General features: G+C 36.7%; 3 protein-coding genes across 3 annotated transcripts; 1 reads left to right on the top strand and 2 right to left on the bottom strand.

The window, feature by feature from the left end:
• Positions 1–1,801: 1,801 nt before the first annotated feature.
• LOC109008181 (putative 1-phosphatidylinositol-3-phosphate 5-kinase FAB1C) lies at positions 1,802–10,893 on the top strand. Its single transcript, XM_018988194.2, has 11 exons — positions 1,802–3,475; positions 3,883–4,671; positions 4,781–4,934; positions 5,099–5,443; positions 5,640–6,299; positions 6,424–6,755; positions 6,849–6,975; positions 7,111–7,275; positions 7,408–8,946; positions 9,073–9,339; positions 10,171–10,893. The coding sequence occupies exons 1-11, from the start codon at positions 2,886–2,888 to the stop codon at positions 10,423–10,425; spliced, it is 5,223 nt and encodes a 1,740-aa protein (XP_018843739.1). The 5' UTR covers positions 1,802–2,885; the 3' UTR covers positions 10,426–10,893.
• Positions 10,894–11,911: 1,018 nt separating this feature from the next.
• LOC109008172 (uncharacterized protein At1g66480-like) lies at positions 11,912–14,448 on the bottom strand. The gene is made up of 2 exons (XM_018988181.2): positions 13,651–14,448; positions 11,912–12,263 (listed from the first exon to the last, which is right to left on the bottom strand). The coding sequence occupies exons 1-2, from the start codon at positions 14,287–14,289 to the stop codon at positions 12,204–12,206; spliced, it is 699 nt and encodes a 232-aa protein (XP_018843726.1). The 5' UTR covers positions 14,290–14,448; the 3' UTR covers positions 11,912–12,203.
• A 3,125-nt stretch (positions 14,449–17,573) lies between these two features.
• On the bottom strand, positions 17,574–21,202 carry LOC109008163 (U-box domain-containing protein 11-like). The gene is made up of 4 exons (XM_018988171.2): positions 20,787–21,202; positions 19,543–19,659; positions 19,023–19,472; positions 17,574–18,857 (listed from the first exon to the last, which is right to left on the bottom strand). The coding sequence occupies exons 1-4, from the start codon at positions 21,114–21,116 to the stop codon at positions 17,787–17,789; spliced, it is 1,968 nt and encodes a 655-aa protein (XP_018843716.1). The 5' UTR covers positions 21,117–21,202; the 3' UTR covers positions 17,574–17,786.

The following is a 21,202-nucleotide window of genomic DNA, read 5'->3' as shown; positions in this document are numbered from 1 at the left end:
ATTGAATATTCAATACACAAGAATCACAAGAATCACAACTACTGGCTCCAATTCATAAGAGACGTGCTTGAATTAAATTTAGGGCTCATAAATTTATGGCTCACCGTAGGTGGAAGGCTGGAAGGCTGGAAGCTGAACAGAGGGACGGCGGCAGGGAGGAGCAACGACGAACGGTGTTCTGAACTTCACTGGTTCACTGGTTCAGTCACTGGGACGGGAGACGCGAGAGAGAAGTGAAGGAGGAAGAAGAAGTGAAGAAGGAAGAAGGAAGAAGAAGAAGTGAAAAGGAAGAGGACGCTAGACGTGAAGAAGAAGCCCCTTCAACTTGGAAATATGGAACGACGCCGTTCCATATTAAGTGGAACGGTGTCGTTCAAATTTTTTTTTTTAAAACCCAGCTTCGAGCTCCGACTCCGAATAATTATTCGGAGTAGCTCCGAATTCCGACTCCGAATTCCGACAACTCCGACTCCGTCGGAGTCGGCATCGGAGCGGAGGTCGGACGGAGTCGAAATTCTCGGAATTCTGCACACCCCTACATTAGATCACTTTATATTACCGTAATAATTTTTATAATCTAATATACCATAACATGCTATAGGTCAAAATAGATTAAATGGATTGAGTTTATAATTATTAAACAGGCCGTGTTATATCAACCGTTATTTAAATGAGTCGAGTTAGGATTTTAAAGATCCATTCAATTAAACTGGTGTTTGACTGACCTATATAGTTTAATGAATAATGTTACATACAGTCGTAGAGTACACAAATATCACACAATCATTTTAAAAAAAAAAGTTAGGTTTACTATTATAATATTATTATTATTTTTATATAAATTTCGTATTTATTAACTTTTTTTAAAATAATATTCATAACACTTATGTACTTCATAATTATAAATATCATTTGTCTATTCTAATATTCGCCATTTAATACAACACAAACACAACTGATAAACACAAATTTCTATCCGTGGTGTTGCTTATTTTGTAAATCCAATGTATCTGATTCAGGGGGTCAACGAAACGAAATCAGAAGTCGGACTAGAAATTAGAATTCTCAAGAGACGGCCGTTTGTTTTATGAATTGAGATTAAAATTAAAAAATTAAAAAATTAAAAAATTAAATAAAATATTATTAAAATATATTTTTTAATATTATTTTTATTTTAAAATTTAAAAAATTAAATTATTTATTTTATTTTATATTAAAAATTAAAAGAATTATATAAATAAAATGAGATAAGATGATGTATTTTTAAAAAAAAAATAATGTGTTTGGCAAGTGAGAGTACATCAAATACTCTCATTACTATTCTTTACTTTATTATTATTTTTTACATACTTTTTTACTATTTATTACTTTTTATCTACTTTTTACTATTATTCAATATTTTATTATTACTATTCATAAATATTCTCAACACTTCTTACTATCCAGACGTATCCTAATCAAACAACTCGGTAAAAACCAGACACTGACCCACCACGACGAGACCAGGATCCAGATTTGTCAACGGAGCGTGCATTACACCCACCGTAACCTCGCGTGTTTGTAGGCGGAAAATCCCACGTATCGTTGCTGACTCTGCTCGAAGTAAAGTTTGAACGATAGATGACTCTCAGACAAGGAAAAAAAAAAGAAAAAAAAAAAAGAACGTGTAAGTATTATGTTATTATTTTTAAAAATAATAAATACGAAATAATAATTTTTTTAATAATAAATTTTATTTTATTTTTAATATAATTGTATTAAACATTATACGATGATTGTACGTAACGTTACCGAGAGAAGAAAGATGTAGCGGAAAGAGAGGAAGTGGAGTGCTCTCTCTGGAAACGCTCGTTAAGAATAAAAAAGAGTGCTCTTTGTAAATCATTACTGGGTTGGCTGTGTATTTTTATATTAATATAATTAGTAAGGTGGAGGAGAGGGAAAGGAAAGAAAAAGGCGAAGGAAAGGAAAAGCGGAAAAAAGATGGTGTTGGGTAGGAAGGAAGAGGAGAAGAAGAAGCAAGGAGTATTGTTGCGGGTGACCTTATTCGTTCAGATGCGAGCTGTTTTCTCTGGGGAAAAGGGAAACTTCTCCGTTCTCGTTCTTTTCCTGCTTTTCATTCTCATTCTCATCCTTCCCAGTATTTGATTCTTCTTTTCTTCTTTCTTTCTTTCTTGTTTCTTGTTTTGATCTATGACTTGTGCGAGTCCGTGTCTTTTCTTGATGGTGGAGGGATATACTTGGGGTGTGTCACTGTTGTGATGCTCGAATCGGTCGCCGGATGCATTCTTGACGACTCTGGAATCGGTTAGCTGTTGAGGGGGGTTCTTTTTAGGGTTTTGCGGTCTTCTGCTTCGGCTTCGGCTTCGGCTTCTGGTTGCTGTTTGTTCTGTGTTGCTAATTTAATCAAAAGGATTTCTTGTTTCTTTGATGTTGTTGTTGTACAAAATAGTATTAGATTTGTGCAATCTTTGGGCTTTTTTGGTGTTAGGTTGTTGTGGATTTCCTCCTCCGATGTATTTTGTGATTCTTGGAGGATTTAAGCTCAGTTTCTAGCTTTAAGCCCATTTCGGAAGATAGAAAAAGGGAGGAAAAAAAAAAAAAGAAAAGAAATATCAGAGTCAGTTGTAAGGGTTTTTGTTTTTTTTTAAAAAAAGTTCTAAAAAACACATCCGAATCACCCACCATTTTTATTGTGGGGGGTTTATCAAATTTTCACTTTTGTTAATTTTCTTTTCAAAATATTTTTATAAAGAAGTGTTGGGGTAATTGGGTCTGAGGTTAGAGATATTATGTTATGTTTAATGTTGTGAAATATAGTTTCTAAATTTAGATCAAGAAGAAGGAAGAGGAGTTATACGATTTTCATTGGGTCATTACATTCTATGGGAGTACCTGATAGTTCACTACTAGATCTAATAAAGAAGGTTAGATCTTGGATATCTTGGGTAGCAAGCGATAAACTGTATTTGTCCGGGGAATTTGAAATGTCTGATAACACTTGCAAAATGTGTTGTGAGTGCAATACAAATCTTGCTGGGATTTCTCATAGATACCATTGCCAAAGCTGTGGCAGGGGCATGTGTGGGAAATGTATTCGTGTTGAATTGTCGGTTTTTGAATCGTATAGTTTCAAGAGTAAGGCTGAGGGTGGTGAGGGGACTATCAAGTCCTGCAGGTTCTGTTCTGATGTTAGTTTAAGGTGTGAAGGCGGGAGGAAGTCTAGTGAAAAAGTACATCCTTCTGCGTCTCCCCAAGAAAGCCCTCGAGAAAGCCCGGAACCACCATCTCCGTCTTGTTTTGATGGTGAAAGAATCGGTTGTTCCATGAATAGAGAATCGAATCGGAGTGATCACCTTGCTCACTATTTTGAAACCAGGGAATATGGGTATTCTCCACATGCAATGGCCCGCAGGCGCATCACCTCTTTTAGTGGTCACCAATCTCCTGTATCTGTTCGTCACTCTCCCTGCAGGTAATCTCTTTTTCTATAGTTCATGGTTTTCTTCAGAGAGTTTATTTATACGTTTCTCTCATCATTTCACTTCAAAGTATAAACAAACTGCCAAGAGATGAACCACATTTTTGAACTTTTACCGTCAGTGGAAGTAAGTTTTCTTTGTTGTTTGCTTTATTAGTGAGCACTGACAAAGATAATTGTACTTTTTGAGTACCCTGGATGTTAGCTTCTTTATTATTTTGTTTGACATTTCTGTTGTATATGATCAACTGGTGTGTTGACGTCTTTGAGCTTAAATTTTGATGTACAATTTTCTTATGTGCCAAAAAAATCCCATGCTGTTATGTATTTTCTCGGTTTTTGTTTGGTTCCCCATTTGTAGATTTTTCAATGTGTCAATAAATCTCTGTTTGCTAATGTAGGAGTGATGAAGACGAGGCAGAGGATTCTGGAAAGCAATTTTTCAGCCCATCCAGTGAATATTGTCATGACAACTCAGACACAGATTTGGGTAGTCTTAGTGCTAGAAATGAGTTTTACAGTTTTAGGTCAGTGGGATCTAGTCTGTTAGACAGCCCCTCTAGGATTAATTTTACTTCTAATAGAGTTGGGCATTCTGTACAGCAGGGGCAAGAGGGAAGCCCTATTTCTCAGAATGATGTTCCCTTTGATCAAGAAACAATGGCTATTTTGGGAAAACCTGATTTAGGTTCTGTGGATCCATATAACAATGATGATTGCTCCGATGACTTGTCAGTTTTTAGAAACCCTTATGAGAAGTCTCAAAGGCCATTGGATTTTGAGAACAGTGGTCATATCTGGTTTCCCCCACCACCTGATGATGAAAACGATGAGGATTTCTTTTCATATGATGATGAAGATGATGATATTGGGGACTCCGGTGCGATGTTCTCATCCAGTAGCAGCCTTTCTTGTATGTTTCCAGCTAAGGAGAAACAGAATGAGGGTAATAAGGAACCACTTAGAGCTGTGGTACAAGGGCATTTTAGGGCTCTCGTGTCCCAGCTTTTACAGGGGGAGGGTATTAAAGTGGGCAAAGAGAATGGTGTTGAGGATTGGCTTGACATAGTTACAACAATAGCATGGCAAGCAGCAAATTTTGTTAAACCAGATACTAGCAGAGGAGGCAGCATGGATCCTGTTGCTTATGTAAAGGTTAAGTGCATAGCATCAGGAAGTCCAAGTGAGAGGTATGATGTGTTTTAGGTTTTACAGACACTCCTTTTTATAAATAGTTCGGATCTTTTCTTGTGCAGGTCCATGTCATTCATCTTTAAGTTGTGGATTTGTTCTGTGCAGCACCCTTATAAAGGGAGTAGTTTGTACGAAAAACATAAAGCACAAGCGCATGACCTCACAATACAAAAATCCTAGATTGCTTCTTTTAGGAGGAGCACTCGAATATCAGAAAGTTCATAACCAGTTGGCATCTTTTGATACGTTACTAGAGCAGGTTCTCTTTTAATGCACTGAACTTTTAACTTATTCAACCCATCTACTTGGGCTTTTGCCTGTTCCTACGATCAATAAAATCTTATTTACCGATAAGAAAAAAACTTAATCAGTGTCGTTCATTTAATAAGGATGAACTTCTAAGCATTGTTTTTTTCTTGGCAGGAAAATGGTCATTTCAAGAATATTATTTCAAAGATTGAGGCTCTTCGACCAAATGTTCTACTAGTAGAAAAAAGTGTATCTTCATATGCCCAAGACTATCTGCTCGCAAAGGAAATCTCGTTAGTGCTGAATGTTAAGAGGCCGTTACTAGAGCGTATAGCCCTGTGTACCGGTGCTCTTATTACTCAGTCCATTGATAGTATTTCTACAGCTCGGGTGGGACATTGTGAACTGTTCCGGACAGAGAGAGTGTCTGAGGAACATGAGACTGCAAACCAGTTCCACAAAAAACCATCTAAAACATTGATGTTTTTTGAAGGCTGTACAAGGCGTTTAGGTTGCACGGTAATGCTTTCTATTTATAAAGTAGAATAGTTCTTTTTTCATCTCTATTTAATGGATTGAGATTATCTCCCACTATTTCCAGCTGCCTAACTTATATTGGTAATTATCTCATGATCAGTTATCCAATGTACTGGTTTAGTCTGACTATGAAAAGACTTGGTTCTGTTTCTGATCCTATTTTTGCGGTTGTTTGTAGGTCTTGCTTAAGGGCACATGTCGTGATGAGCTAAAGAAAGTTAAACATGTTGTTCAATATGCAGTGTTTGCAGCCTATCATTTATCTCTTGAGACATCCTTTCTCGCTGATGAGGGTGCTAGTCTGCCTAAAATGGCACTTCAACCCTCAATTGCTGTACCAGAGAGAGCAATGGTCCAAGATGCAGAAATTCTGAGTCTCAGTCTGGATCTTGAAGGATTGGAGTCATTGTCTGCTCATCTTGATCCTGTTCATCCTTTGTCTACTAGTTCCATTAACAGTAGGGTCGGAAATGCACCATCTGATATATGCTATGATGATTTAGCATCTAGTGAGGTTTTGGAGTCGTGCACTTCACATCAGTCAATGGAAATAAATGGGCCCACTCTGCTTCCTTCTGTTCTGAGAAAATTTTCCCAGTCAGAACTACAAGTTGGGGAGATGAATGAATTGACAAAATCTGAAAGGGCGGATGAAAAGGAAGTCTCCAGTGAATACTTTTCAGCCACTGAAACTCACCAGAGCATATTGGTATCATTTTCAAGCCATTGTGTGCTGAAAGGAATTGTATGTGAACGCTCTCGGCTCCAGCGCATAAAGTTCTATGGCTGTTTTGATAAGCCTCTAGGGAGATATCTTCGTGACAACCTTTTTAATCAGGTAACACTTTTGGGGATCCTCTGATCTTACTTTCTTTTAATTATTTATGATATTAGGACTATTTTTCCGTAACTATTGGTTATCAAATGGAATTTTATTAGTTAATAGAACTTTTCGTTGCCAGACATCTTGCTGTCAATCATGTAAAGAGCCAGCTGAGGCCCATGTCCTATGTTACACCCATCAACAAGGAAATCTTACGATCAATGTTAGATGCCTCTCCTCCTTAAAGCTACCTGGGGAACGGGATGGCAAGATATGGATGTGGCATCGATGCCTAAGGTGTCCTGATGTAGATGGAGTTCCACCAGCAACCCGTAGAGTTGTTATGTCGGATGCTGCCTGGGGACTTTCTTTTGGAAAGTTCTTAGAACTTAGCTTTTCGAACCATGCAACTGCTAATCGTGTCGCACCCTGTGGTCATTCATTGCAAAGGGACTGTCTCCGTTACTATGGGTATATGCTCTGATTTGGCATTCATTGTCAACTTTACAATTGTCGAATATCATGTTGGTGAGATGTTGAAAGTTGAAAATTTTCATTCAACAGGTTTGGAAGCATGGTTGCATTTTTCCGGTATTCCCCTATTGATATTCTCTCTGTCCATTTGCCACCATCAGTGCTTGACTTCAACGGTCATACTCAACATGAGTGGATAAGAAAAGAGGCAGCAGAGGTGCTTTTAAGAATCTTAAATTTCCGTTGACATGATTGGTAGAACTGATGCAAATAAGTAAACATAGATCTAACATGCTAGCTTTTACAGTTTCTTGGAACCACCATCTTATTAACATACTGCCTTTTGCTACAGCTTGTCAGCAAAATGGAAACCTTGTATGCAAATATATCTGATGTACTTGATAGCTTGGAAGAAAAATGTAAATCTTTTGGAAGTGAATGGTCAGATACATTTGAGCTACAGGACCGCATCATTGAGCTAAACGACCTGCTCAAAAAGGAAAGAAATGATTACAATGTATGTGCCCACTGCATGTATAATATTTTAATAGGTTTCTCAGTCCACAAAACCTTGTAAAGACCATGTGGTGTAATTTCTTTGATTATATAAATAAATTGTTCTGCTTCTAATTAGTCTCCTTTATAATAGTATTTGCTACAGCCGGCTATCATGGGGATTTCACGGCCAGACTGGATGGCTATCGACATTCTGGAACTGAATCGCTTGAAACGCTCTCTTTTAGTTGGTTCACATGTCTGGGATCGGCGGCTTTATTCGTTGGACGCTTTACTAAAAAATTGTTCTATTTCTAAGGTCCCCCAAGGGGATGTGTCTTATACCCAGCTGAAAGAGATGAAAAGAAAATCATCTTTTAAGGATGGCAAGCTTGACTTTGGGCATGAAGGGAATAAGTCTGAATCTTCAAGATTACAGGAGTCCCCCGGAAATGATTTGCAGTCAGAGCAGAAGCCTAGTTTCCTGTCCTTTGAACCTTGTGTTGCTCATGACTCCATGTTAACCTCATGTCATCATAACAGAGAGGAGGAAATACATTCAGATGTAGAAGTTAATGTAAATAAGACTCTCATTGAAACCTTCTCTCCCAATGAATCTACTCTATCTGAGAGAATAGATTCTGCTTGGACAGGGACTAGTCAAATTGCAATGAAAGCTGAACCGCTTCATACATCACAAGTAGATGGAGCACGACCTGGATCTGTAAGGCTGGTTGGTCAGAATGATAATCCTCCTTTTAGAAGGCTTATGTTGCCTATGAGAGTTCATTCTTTTGATTCTGCATTAAGAGTGCAAGACAGAATCCTGAAAGGATTGCCTCCCTCCCCATTGCATTTGTCAAATGTTAAATCTTTCCATGCTTCTGGAGATTACAGGAGTATGGTTAGAGATCCTGTTCCCAATGTAATTAGAACCTACTCCCAAATTCTGCCACAGGAGATACAGAAATTAAATTTAAGTACGAGTTACATGCCATCATTTCTTCCCTCTGCGTCTCATATTGCTGAGGGAGCTCGATTGCTGCTTTCCCAAACTGGCCGCAGTGATATTGTTGTTGCGGTTTATGACAATGAACCCACCAGCATAATTTCATATGCCCTGATTTCAAAGGAGCATGATGACTGGATTGCTGATAAATTGAATGAGCATGAGGGAAGCTGGAGTCCACATGATATCAATAGAGAAGATTCTTCAGCTTCCTCCATTTCTGCCTGGCAATCTTTTGGCTCTTTGGAGCTCGATTATGTCCATTATGGTAGTTATGGATCTGAAGATTCCTCATCATCTGTGGGTACCCTTTTTGAGGATCCCAAAAGATCTCCACATTTCACGATTACTTTTGAGGATGAGTCATCAACGGCTGGAGGTAAAGCAAAGTTTTCAGTCACTTGTTATTTTGCGAAACAGTTTGACTCTCTTAGGAAAAGATGCTGCCGTAGTGGAGTTGATTTTGTGCGATCCTTGAACCGCTGCCGGAGATGGAGTGCACAAGGGGGAAAAAGCAATGTATATTTTGCTAAGTCATTGGATGAAAGATTCATCATAAAACAAGTTACAAAAACTGAGTTGGATTCCTTTGAGGATTTTGCTCCTGAGTATTTTAAATATTTGACTGATTCTCTTATCTCAGGAAGCCCAACTTGCCTTGCCAAAATTCTCGGTATTTATCAGGTTAGGCCTCACTCCATTTATTGGTTGGTGTTTGTGTGTCAATGCACGTGGATTGGTGGTAAATCTGGGTGTATGTTGCATTGAAGTACACTTTCTTGCAATTCTAATGCTAATATTTGATGGCAGGTCTCTGTTAAACACCTGAAAGGTGGCAAGGAAACAAAAATGGATTTGATGGTGATTGAGAACCTCTTTTTCAAAAGGAATATCTCAAGGGTCTATGATCTCAAGGGCTCGGCACGATCCCGTTATAATCCAGATACAACAGGAACAAACAAAGTACTTCTAGATATGAATTTGTTGGAAACATTGCGTACTAAACCCATATTTCTTGGAAGTAAGGCAAAGAGGAGCCTAGAAAGAGCTATCTGGAATGATACATCATTTTTGGCAGTAAGCCTCTCTCTCTCTCTCTCTCTCTCTCATTGCTATGAGTGCATCAAGGTTCTAAATTTCAGCTTTTAAATACTTTAGAGCAACGATTATGGTCCTCACTTACAAATTAGAGCAAAATATTTGATTGTTTTTCATGGGTGATTTCTTTGTGGGTGTAGTGTATGTTGACCTCCCTAAGTTTCTGAAACTTTGTTCTTTAGATTTTAGAAACCTCGCTTACTTTCTACTTCCCTTAGTTCTGACAAAAAGTCAACTGACAAGTGACATCCTATGTAGTTTGGACAATGTCACATCCTTCTACAACTTAAGTGATGTGAAAAATAATAGATGATCTTGAACCAATCATTGAGATAATAAATTACCTATACAAAAATTATTGAGATAAGAGTAATGTTATACACCACACTCTCATCCTATTTTGATCATACTAAGTGGTATGTGTCATATTCATCACCATTAGATGATAAAGAAGCATGTAATAAATAACTATTTAATGGTGATAAATGTGTCACATCTTACTTAGTGGAATGGAAGTGGGATGGTAGTATAGTGTATAGAATTTTTCTTAAGATAATAAATAATATTAAAATCCCCTCAAAATGCAATTAAGTATTTCAGTTATTGTGGAAGGAGGTTAAGTCCGCTGAAGATAATGCCAGTACAAAATCTGTGGTGAGACCATTCTCAATTCATATACAGGGGGGAGGTTACACTCTAAATTTACCACAACAAAGGGTGGAGTTAGCTTGAATTCCAAAAAATAGGAAAATGGGTTTGAAATTCTGCTCTTTTAAATGCGATTATTCACTATTTCTCATGTTTCTGCAGTCCGTGGATGTTATGGACTATTCACTGCTGGTTGGGGTGGATGATGAGCGAAAAGAGCTGGTTTTAGGGATCATTGACTACATGAGACAGTATACTTGGGACAAGCATTTGGAGACATGGGTAAAGGCATCTGGGATTCTTGGTGGTCCGAAAAATGCTCCACCTACAATTATTTCCCCCAAACAATACAAGAAAAGGTTCCGAAAGGCAATGACTACCTATTTTCTCACTGTACCTGATCAATGGTCTCCTTGAAGATTCTGTCTTTCTTTTTTACTCCATAAGTTATCTGGCTCACCAATAAACGAACAGGGGGATTGTAATTGCATATGAATGGAAAGTAATATCCCTCCATATCAATTTTTTTTTCATTTAAAGATTTTGTATATTGGGACAAATAACCCAAACCAGAGGTGGTTTTAACACGAAGAGTAAAGAAGAGTTGGCTTATTCATGGCCTACTTCTGCGTCAGAAAATGTAATTCTCCCCTTTATATTTGCTTACCCTAGCCAACTTTTGCATGATTGTCACCACTGTTCGCTTCCCCTTAAACGGCCCCTTCCCCAAAAGCCACATCCATGATCCAACTCAACAACTCCAACCTTGTTCTGCGTGTATGTTTATATGAACACGCATCCTTTTATTGATTCACAGCACGTGATCTGGGCTCCATGTGTAAAAGTATTAATGATATGAAAAATTTTACTTATCGTTTCCATAGACCAAACTTTTTATTTTTTATTTATTTTCTTACCAAATGTGTGGTATATAGATAATGAGTAGAAGAATTTAATAAGTTTAAGAAGAATAAAAAAAAAAAAGTGTGATATGTAGTGTGTGAGAATGATGAATAGCTAAATTGGAATGATATATGAGAGAAATGTGGAGATCAAAAGAAGCACCTGTCAGAGCTCGAACCTTGCACATGATCTTTTTCATAGTGCTAAAGTTATGTTGAAGGTTTCTTCACATGAGTTCGTTGCTTTAAAGCAGAAATCTTTGCGTTGAAACTTCATTTTGACTCAATCTTATTCCCATGTTCCTGTCTCGTATAATCAGTCCAATATCGGAAGAGAGTTTGTTATTATTGGAAGAGAGTTTGTGTCCCCTATCGGGCCGGGTCCAACTGGAAGGGATATATTTGCCTCCCTCCCGGGCTGGGCTAAGCTTATCCCGGAGGACTTGTGATTAGCAGCACAATCCCATGAGTTGCGTAAGAAAGGAAAAGACCTAGGGCCTGTGTAGGAATAATAGGACGCTGACACCACCTTATAAACGCACGTCATTACATGGGACACAAACCCACGTCCCACCCACCTACCACAAGGGCGTGGTCATATGAGGCCACACCGCATTAAAGAAGATAACGTGGTATCCTATAAGGGAGATAGAAGCATCTGACATGGGATACTGAGTACCATCTCGACAGGTAGTATAAAAGTCGGGTACCATATTAAAATTCGAGATTTATATTCTTTTACTTACTAAAATTATCTCAGAAGAACAGAAAATTGACTTAGGCATTAAAAGTAACCCTTCAACACCGAGCACTCACCTTCCTTATGTTGCATGTAATTAAGTGTGCAAAACAATTTTAATTACTATGCACTTAATCTTCCTCCCTTTATATCATATTTTTATAAGGGAATGATATAACCGTTTTGAGTTATTATTATTATTGATTAACAATTATAACTTTTGATAATTTAAATTTACTTCTCCACGTATCAATTATTAATATGTTGAAAATTATAAAATTTAAAATTTAAAATTTAAAAAAAATTAATAAAATGAGTCTTATAAGTAAAACTGTAAGTAAAACTCCTCGTACATTAATATATAATATCATGACCTTTAATTAATATAAGCTCTTATTTCAGCATCCAACAACTTGTTTCATGTACGTACATGATAACTATCCCACCAAGTGTTAATTGGTTGGTTAGGTAGTAGTACTATCCCCTCTGGTTGGAGCAATGTATTAAACAGCTTTACTACTGTAGGCCATCTATTCTCTCTTCATGGCTTACTACTAAGAAGCAACAGCTATTTGAATCTCTCCTTCACTGATTGGCATGAAACTCACTCGCTTCTGCAAATCCAGAACAGAACAAATTAATTAAGAATCAGTGTGTAGAGGGATTAATTAACGTGTATTAATATTAGCATCTGGTTTCAAGTATTCCAAAAGTACGGCCAAAGAAACAGAATAATCGATCAGTCAAGCCGTCATGATCTTGCTTGTTTTGAATGGTACTAAGGCAAATGTGAATGCATGCATGTCGTGTTCAAACTGCTTCTCGTTTGATATAAATATATATATATATATATATATATATATATATAGCAGTATACAGGTACAATATGTCCATGACCACGTGGTCAGCGGTGGCCATGTTTTTCTTCTTAGCCGGATTGAATTCACATACAAGCTGCGATAAATAATATGTATATACACGGGAATATTTAAGCTCGTTCTTGCTCGTTTACTACTTACAAATTGTCAAACGGACAAACTAGATATTACACAAGTCAAATGTTGGAGTGTGCATGGGGTAAGAGATGATAAGTAGAGTTTTTCAAAAAAATATATATCCTAGTCTTGTTGTAAATAAGAGCACGCAATCCGAAAACAGCTAAAAATTAAAGCAATGCGTGATGAATATATATAAAGTAATTCTATATCGCGTAATCATTTTAAAAAAAAATATAATTTATTATTAAAAAATTAATTTTTTTATATAAATTTCATATTTTATTTATTTTTTTATAATAATTACTAGACAGTTGTATAATTTACAATTGTAAATATAAGTCAAATAATATTTAGAAACTAAGTAAACTTAAACTTTTGTTCTGATGTATTAAACTTCATTGATAAGTACTGGAGAGCTATATTATGCATTGGTACAATTTAGAGCTACTATTTTGGCTGTTTGACTAATTATATTAACATGCAGGCAAGGATGACTTAATTGGTCGAACTGCATCGCAAGATGCCATTTAAAATTAACCCTACCTACCTACCTACCTCATGTCACGGGAAAATAATCAATGGTCAGCAATTAATGGCACTTAATTATGCATGGCGAATTGGGAATAATGGCAATTAAGTATATATATGAATGCATGGCTGGCTTAAATTATGGAAGAACTGACATGAGTACTTTGAGGATATTTACAGCTTTAAATTAAAATTCGATGGAGTTAATTCTTAAAGAACTAATTCGTTTGATAAGTTTCGATGAATTGTTGCTGGAAGTACTCATGAATATCAAAGCTTAGCCAATATTCCCAAAACATGAAGCTGCAACATATAGTTGAAGAAAAAAGACATAGCATAATATATATATGTATATAAAGTCGTTTTTTGAAACCACGGCTCAATTAATCAAGTACCACGAACAAGCAAAAAATGTCAAACCCGGTGAACATGGCTGGAGAACTGGATCAAATTGTCTAGCTTATAGAAAACATACCTCACGCCCTTTCATGGTATTTCTTGATCCAACTCTTCCATGGCCATGAGCTTCCCAACGCGGTTTCTGCTCCAAGGCCATGATCTCTGCCTCGTTCCCCTTTGGTGAAACTTCACGCCCACCATTATTGCTGTTGCTCGCCCTACAAAGATTCAAAATCTTCTCAGCTGCCTCTGCCTCGTCTTTGCTTTCCTTCATCAACTTCTCCACTTCTGCTTTGGGAAGCCTCATTCTCAACCGCACTGCTCCGTTCTGTGACCCTTCTTTGGACTCCTCGAGCATAATGCTTGTCGGTTTCATGATGGACAGGTCAGAAACCGACCTTCGAGACAGCATTAAGCTCTCCAACCGGTCCTTTGCACTCATGTTTATCTCCGACCGAACTCTTCTCGGAACTCTCTCTTTTGGAGGCTGCGGCAACTCTACTTGGAAATAGAGCCTCCTTGGCTCCAGCAGCTGGTGCGGTTCCAAAGCCTTTGCTCGAATGCCATAATGCTTGACAGCCTCGGAATCCAACAAAACATGACCTGGGTAGTCTTTCACAACTTCCCCAGCTTGTACCGGTGTCTTCAACTTCAATGTCTCACCGTTAATTTTAATGACCTTTGCGGTTTTCTTAGCTCCCAAGCTATTACCCATGGAGCTTAGTTTCTTTCTCAGTAGCCAATAATGGCTTCTCTAGCTCAATGAGTATAAAATGAAAACAAAAGGGAGGTAGCTCGATCTTCTTGGTTGATATATATTAAGGCTGACAAAAAGAAAATCGAGGGTGGGTGGGAGAGACAGACATGAATGTTTTATTGGTACTTGGTAGTTATTTGTTGGGAGTCATTGGTCAAACAAAGAGGGCAAATTTTGAAAATCGGCTCTCCGTTTTGACAAAAACAAGATGTACGTAAGCAGTAATTAAGAGTAATGTTATTTACAGAATATGTAAATTTATTTAGTCATTTTAAGTTAGTGAGATTTATTATTAAAAAATTAATTATTTTTTATATAAATTAAATATTTATTATTTATTTTAAAATAATTATGTAACGCTTACGCACTCATGACTCACGCTGCAACTATGACTTCTCAACAAGTAAACCAAACTTGGTTTTTTTCTCCCACCTTTCAATAAGGTTGCTGTTAGTAATGTCAACAATCATATCTCCTCTTCGATCTAAAGACAAAAAGCCCGTGATCTGTGGGGGAAGATGATAATAATTACATAGTCATATTTGTTTCCTTCTTCACTATAATTCTTAGCGATGATCACGGCGGGGTTTTAACATTTTTGTTCATATTCAACCAAATGAACAATAAATTTGACTTGTTGCAGCTTGTATATATATATTTAGCTTGGAATATCAAAATTATTTACACCACATGAGTACTACTACTCCATGTGTATATGATTAAAAGCACGAATAAACAATTATTCAAGTTTGAATAGTATTACATGTACTTACAGTTTTAGTTATATTTTTACTTAAAATACTCATTTTGATAGTTTTTTTTAAAATTTAAAATTTTATGATTTTTAGCATAACAATAATTGATATATGTAGAAATAAATTTTTTTTAAAGTTTTTATTAAGTACATTTAATATTTTCCTTCAAATTTTTGTACGAATTGAAAGACTTTATATGATTGATTGAGACACATGAAATAGATTCTATAGGATTTATTAACCCTTCATTAATGTTAATATTAGAAAAACATGTAGGTTTTAATGCGTATTAATTATCTCTAATTTACTGTATACATGTTTATCTTATTTATTGATTAGCAATATTGGGAATGAACACGTGCGCATTCCAATAGCTTGCTTTTGAATATTAAATATATAATGGCGTACCATGCCAGGTCCAAAATCATGATAGTCCGCTGAGCAATTTGGAAGCTTTATAGGTTTTCCAACATGATCTTCGACGAAGGGTGAAAGTTCACTGACTTGGAAAAAAGAGTTGTAGTTTTGCTTCTAGTCGCTGACTACTTACGAACTGTTAACTGTTCCACCATATTCATGTCCTGGTTCATGACTTTCAATGAATTAGGCAAAAAGTACTTTATAAAAACCGAATATTTTATATATATACATATATATATATATATATATATATTCACTATAGTACAGGCTGTGTGCTTTGGTTTTCTACATTGTTCTCTGTTTGGAATCATTATTCCCTGGCCATGGAAGTCTGCAATTCCTATTTTCTTAATAACTCTAACTTCTACATCAACTTTATATGTAGAATCACGACTTAATTACCTATATCCACATAATATTATAATAATAAAAAAAGAGAGAAATACTTAATTATAATTAAATATTTGTGATTAAAATAATTATTTATTAAAATAATTATTTATAAAAAGAATCGCTCATTCTCATCACAAATAACCATCTTCATTGCAAATATTTTGTCGCGAATAATTATTATTTTTTGTATAGCGAGGATAAATGACAAATAATTGGAATTGACAATGTATTTTAATTGGTCCTTCATGGGAGGATAATTAAGCTATTTAATAAGAAATAATTACATAATTAATTCATGGGTGTTGAAGCAATTGCAATCGGAAGTATCTAATTATTTTCGAGTTGAGATAAGAGAGAACGAAGTGGCATAAACAAAGCTGATCTACGCTTCTTGAATTTTATGTTGTAATAGAGATCCAAATCTTTAGTTATTTTGATATCTCATTTCATACTGATATTATTATCCACATGATTGTTCAACTTTTTAACCTAATTTTCTTCAGCTTAGATCAGCCATGACACCATCGGTTCACCATTAAAATTAATTATAATTCCTTAAAGCTTATTTAGTTATATTCAAATAAAGAGGCTCCAACTTTTTGAATGAGTTGATTTCTTATCATATATCCTACTTTCTCCTCGAAAAGTTCCTCTCTGGGGCCAAAGCTGGTAGACAACGTACTGCCACAGTATACTTTTGGCTTATAGAAGGAAGCAAGGGTTGATCATGCAGTCGAGTCTTTTTATAGAAACTACGTTGATCGGATCGGATCGGTTTATAGTTCCCTTTGTTTATATAGATATAATGAGATAAGATAAAAATTGAAAGTTAAATAAAATTAAATTATTTAAAAAAATTAAATTATTTATTATATTTTATGTTAAAATTTAAAAAAACTGTAAGAATTATTTTTGTTGTTGTAAGTGTGAACTGATGCTGCTGATTCAAACTGCAAGTACAACAGAGTCAAATGAGTAATAATGGTGTTGGGACAGCCTAAGACATTTGAAGGGTTTCAATTCGAATTGGAAAATGATTTATATACAATATTTTATATAACATATTGTATTACAATGTATTAAATAATAGATATTTTTGTAAAATATCTTATAAAAATAACATAATTTTATAAAAATATCTTCTTCTTATAACATTATTGTACAATGTGTTACATAATTTAGTATGTGTATATCATTACTCAAAGGACGTTCGAGGTCAGCCGGCGGTGTTTTTCATTTTTGCATTCCAAACTATCAAGTTTTGATTGAGCATGCATGGGTAGTTTAGGACAAAAATTGAAGTTTTGATGGTTCCAAAAAATGCAAAGCAAAAAATATCATGTGATAGCTTATGTCCTTGAAATTCCACGTTCAAAGGCACGAGCATACCCTCGCTATGAATCAATAACAATATCTCATTCGTTTTAGATTGCTTTTGCTTAATTATTCCTAATCAGACTTTAATCACTTTTTGACTGACCATTTCGAAAGAGTCACGTCACTTAGTCCGGTTTGAATTAAAAATTTATCTCATTATTATAATTTTTTTAAATTTTTATATAAAATTAATTTTTTTTCATGTAAGTTCTATATTTATTCATTTTTTTCAAAGTGACTGCACGGCACTTGCACACTCACAACTGTAAATAACATTTCTCTTTCAGGGAATTATACTTTGAGAAAACATCATTTCGTATCAAATGAATTCTTTACACACTCATACACAAGGGAATAAATACACAGAGGCAATGAGACAGTCATTATTATCTCAAGCCCCTATTCTCAGTTTCCACTCCTGAAAAGAAATATGCGTATGTAACGTTCCATCTGTTAAATAATTGGAAGCAATGAAACAAATGAAAATTTCTTTAGGGACAACTACCCCTATTAAATCTGTTGTAACTTTCGGAGATGCTCCAACAATGAAGTAGCCTTCCGTTTGGCCCTCTCCGTGCCACTCTTAGCAACCTCTGTCAAGGGGATGACAGCACCAAGCCTACTTATGCAGGCAAGATTGTCAGTATCTCTCTTGCACAAGGCAAGCAAAATTGCTGCAGCATTTTCTTTGTTGCGAGGTAGACCTGTTCTTAAAAGATCTATCAAAACGGGAATAGAGCTAGCCTTTACAATAGCAGCCTTTGCCTCTTGGTGGCTAGCAAGAACTGACATTATAGTTAGAGCTTCGTCAACCATACAAATGCTTGAATCTGTAAGCATCTTCAATAATGCTGCGATGATTCCTGCCCTCACGGCCCTGCCTTTGTTCCCCTGGTAAATGCACAAATTGAACAATGCTGTTGCTGCGTCCTTCTTCCCTCTAGAGCTACCGGTTTGCAGCAATTCCACCAAAGCTGGGATTGCACCTGATGCACCTATTATTATTTTGTTCTCATCTGCAAGAGCCAAGCTAAAAAGGGTAGCTGCTGCATTCTCTTTTGCTTCCATGCTTCCATTTCTAAGGACTTGTACAATTGAAGGAACAGCTCCCGCGAGCATTATAAGACCCTTATTGTTTTCAAATATAGAGAGGTTAAGAATGGAAGTAACTGCATTTTCTTGTGTTAACACGTCTTCTGTTGTTAAAAGGTTGACCAGGATTGGAATGGCTCCAGATTCTGCAATTAGTACTCTGTTATCTGTGCTTCTTTTGGATAGTGATCTTATTTCAGCCGCAGCTGCTCTACACTCCTCAGTGGACTGGCTAGAGAGCTTGCGGACTAGAGCTTGAATGGCTGCTATGTCCCCACTAACATCACGAAATGATCCATCACTCTTTTTAATCCTCCCATTTGTTAGTCTGGTTGGCTGCTCAATATTGTGGTCAATACACCACTGAGTTATTAAACTTCTCAGAACATAATTAGGAGTAAGTGTAAAATTTTCGAGCTTCTGCTGAGTTTTTGGACATGTTGCATTCCCAGAATCTATCCATCTCTGTATGAAAGCTCTCTCATACGTCTGCAGAATCAAGAGAGAGACATATCAAGAGGCAGGTATAAGAAAGATGACTTAGTTATATAATTTCAGTTAATCTCCTCTAAAACTTTATATGTATATATATATATAGAAAGTAATCTATTCTAAAAGAGTATGTGTTGAATAGGCATTTGGTGTGAATCATGCCTGTCCGGTAGCCACAATAACTGGATCCCTCATGAGTTCCAAAGATATAGGGCAAAGAAAATCTTCAGGAATTACGACTGGATCAGGTTTCTTGATAAGCTCTAAATTGTTGGTAGCCAAATCGTCCTGTCCATCAGCTTCAACGTTATTTGCTGGACAGCCCTCAGAAGGATCAGAAGAGTTTCTGAACCTTTCAGATTTCTGATGTATCAGTTTCAAGTGACGTCTTTTGGAACCATTACCTTCAGGAATAGCATCTACCTTTGTCATAATGTCATCATCAATACTACCACTCTTCCGAATATGTAAACTTTCAATCACCCTGTCAACTGATTGCCCCTGATCAATTTCTTCATCCAGCAGCTGAGCTAAGGCCAGAGATAACATTTTGGAATTTGAAGATCCGTATCTTTCTGTGGCTCTTCTCAGCTGTGATCTCACCAGTTCCACCTAGTGAAAGTAAAAATATGAAGTGCAAGTCTAGTTGATAAAAAAGCACCATATATTTTTCAACTCCTACCTGTTCTTGAACTTCCTCTGAGATGCCAAAATGATCATATGGTATGCTGCTTAATGCCGTCTCCAATTTCCATATCACACATTGAAATTGGGAGGAAATTCTCCTGGCAGCTCCATCCTTGAATCATGATATACCAAAGTTCAGAGAGGTACCTTGACATTCTCTCAAGGATGCACGTGACAACAATACAGTCTTAGCAAGAGTAATGGTTTATTTGCATGACAAATGAAGCATCCCCTTTTCAATGAAAACTACTCACTATAAGTAAGCTTTTTATTCACATTACAGTAAAATACACAGAATCAGCATATGTCTAAATAAATTCCTCTTCTGTTTATACAAATCAATTCATCACCCAGTCAATAAACACTACATCAGTAACAGCCGTCAGACCAAGATTTAACAATTCTTTTTCGTACGATCATTTTATTTCAACACATTCGCCTGGCTTATGTGCCTCGCTTATTGATTCTAACCCAGCCACTGACCTGCAGACAACGGCCGACTAGAAATTTCATGTTATATAGCTTAACGTCAGCAGGACCAACAACACTTCGAAGGATTTTGAATTTTCCCTGGTACCTAACAATATTTTCTTCTAGAATTTTCCCCAAAATTAGAAATGATTAAATAGTTTCTTACTTTTTTTCCTTGATCGAGTGCAAACACAATCAATTTTGTCCTAGTCCAGGTTGCCACTCTCCCAAGACAATAATTAGTGGTTCCAAAAAATGCGTGACAACTACGTAAACCGACAGTCATGAGTGTTATCTTTAGTTCAGGAGAGTGTGATCCATAAGATCCAAAAATATCGTTTTATCCAAACAATTAAAAGGCACGAGAAAAATAATCTTAACAACAGCAAAAACAAAACTCAGAATATGCAACTGTGCAATTAACTAGTTATCAATCCAAAACTATTTTTTTCCAGAGGATCGTGCGGATACCAATCACAATATCACATTATCACTTTCACAAGCTACATCTTGTTTCAGCATAGCATAGATCCACGTATCCCAGAACAAAACTTACAGCAATGATTCGTTCGGCTGCCGATGAAATGCAGGAAATGCAAACAAATAAAAATTCAGAACACGAGATTCCACATCGACCGAACACACTATCATCATCAGCCGAACTACATTCCCAAGTTTTCGAATTTCAATTTTATACTGCTATAACAACTTTCCGAGCAACCAAACAGATGTTTTAAAAAAAGAACACAAATAAGAAATTAAACTCACGGAAGAGCTACTGGAGCGGAAGTTTCCAGCGAGCAACAAAAGGTGCTTGGTGGCCCGGAGAGCCACCACCAGATCTGACAACCACGATGAGGAGGAGGAAGAAGAAGTCGACGCATCCAACGGCGGAGAAAGGCCGCCGGCTCCACCGAATTCCCTGATCTCCTCGAGCAAATGCGTGAGCAACGCGATCCGACGTACCAGATCGGTACAGTCTTTCCTGAACAGTAACAATGCATCGTCGTCTGCAATGCCGGAGGCGGCGGGCCCAGCAGTTAAGACGTCACGCAAGAGATCGAGGAGTACGACGCCGGAGACCCCGCCGCCGGCCATATTAAAGACAAGTGCGGCGCTGGTGACTGGAATCGGAACCTCCCAGTACTACCTGTTTTTGGCGTGCGACTGAGAGATGGGACACG

Source organism: Juglans regia, chromosome 13 (genome assembly GCF_001411555.2).
Source record: "Juglans regia cultivar Chandler chromosome 13, Walnut 2.0, whole genome shotgun sequence".
In the NCBI taxonomy this organism is placed as follows: domain Eukaryota; kingdom Viridiplantae; phylum Streptophyta; class Magnoliopsida; order Fagales; family Juglandaceae; genus Juglans; species Juglans regia.
This window is presented reverse-complemented; position numbering and strand designations above follow the sequence as displayed.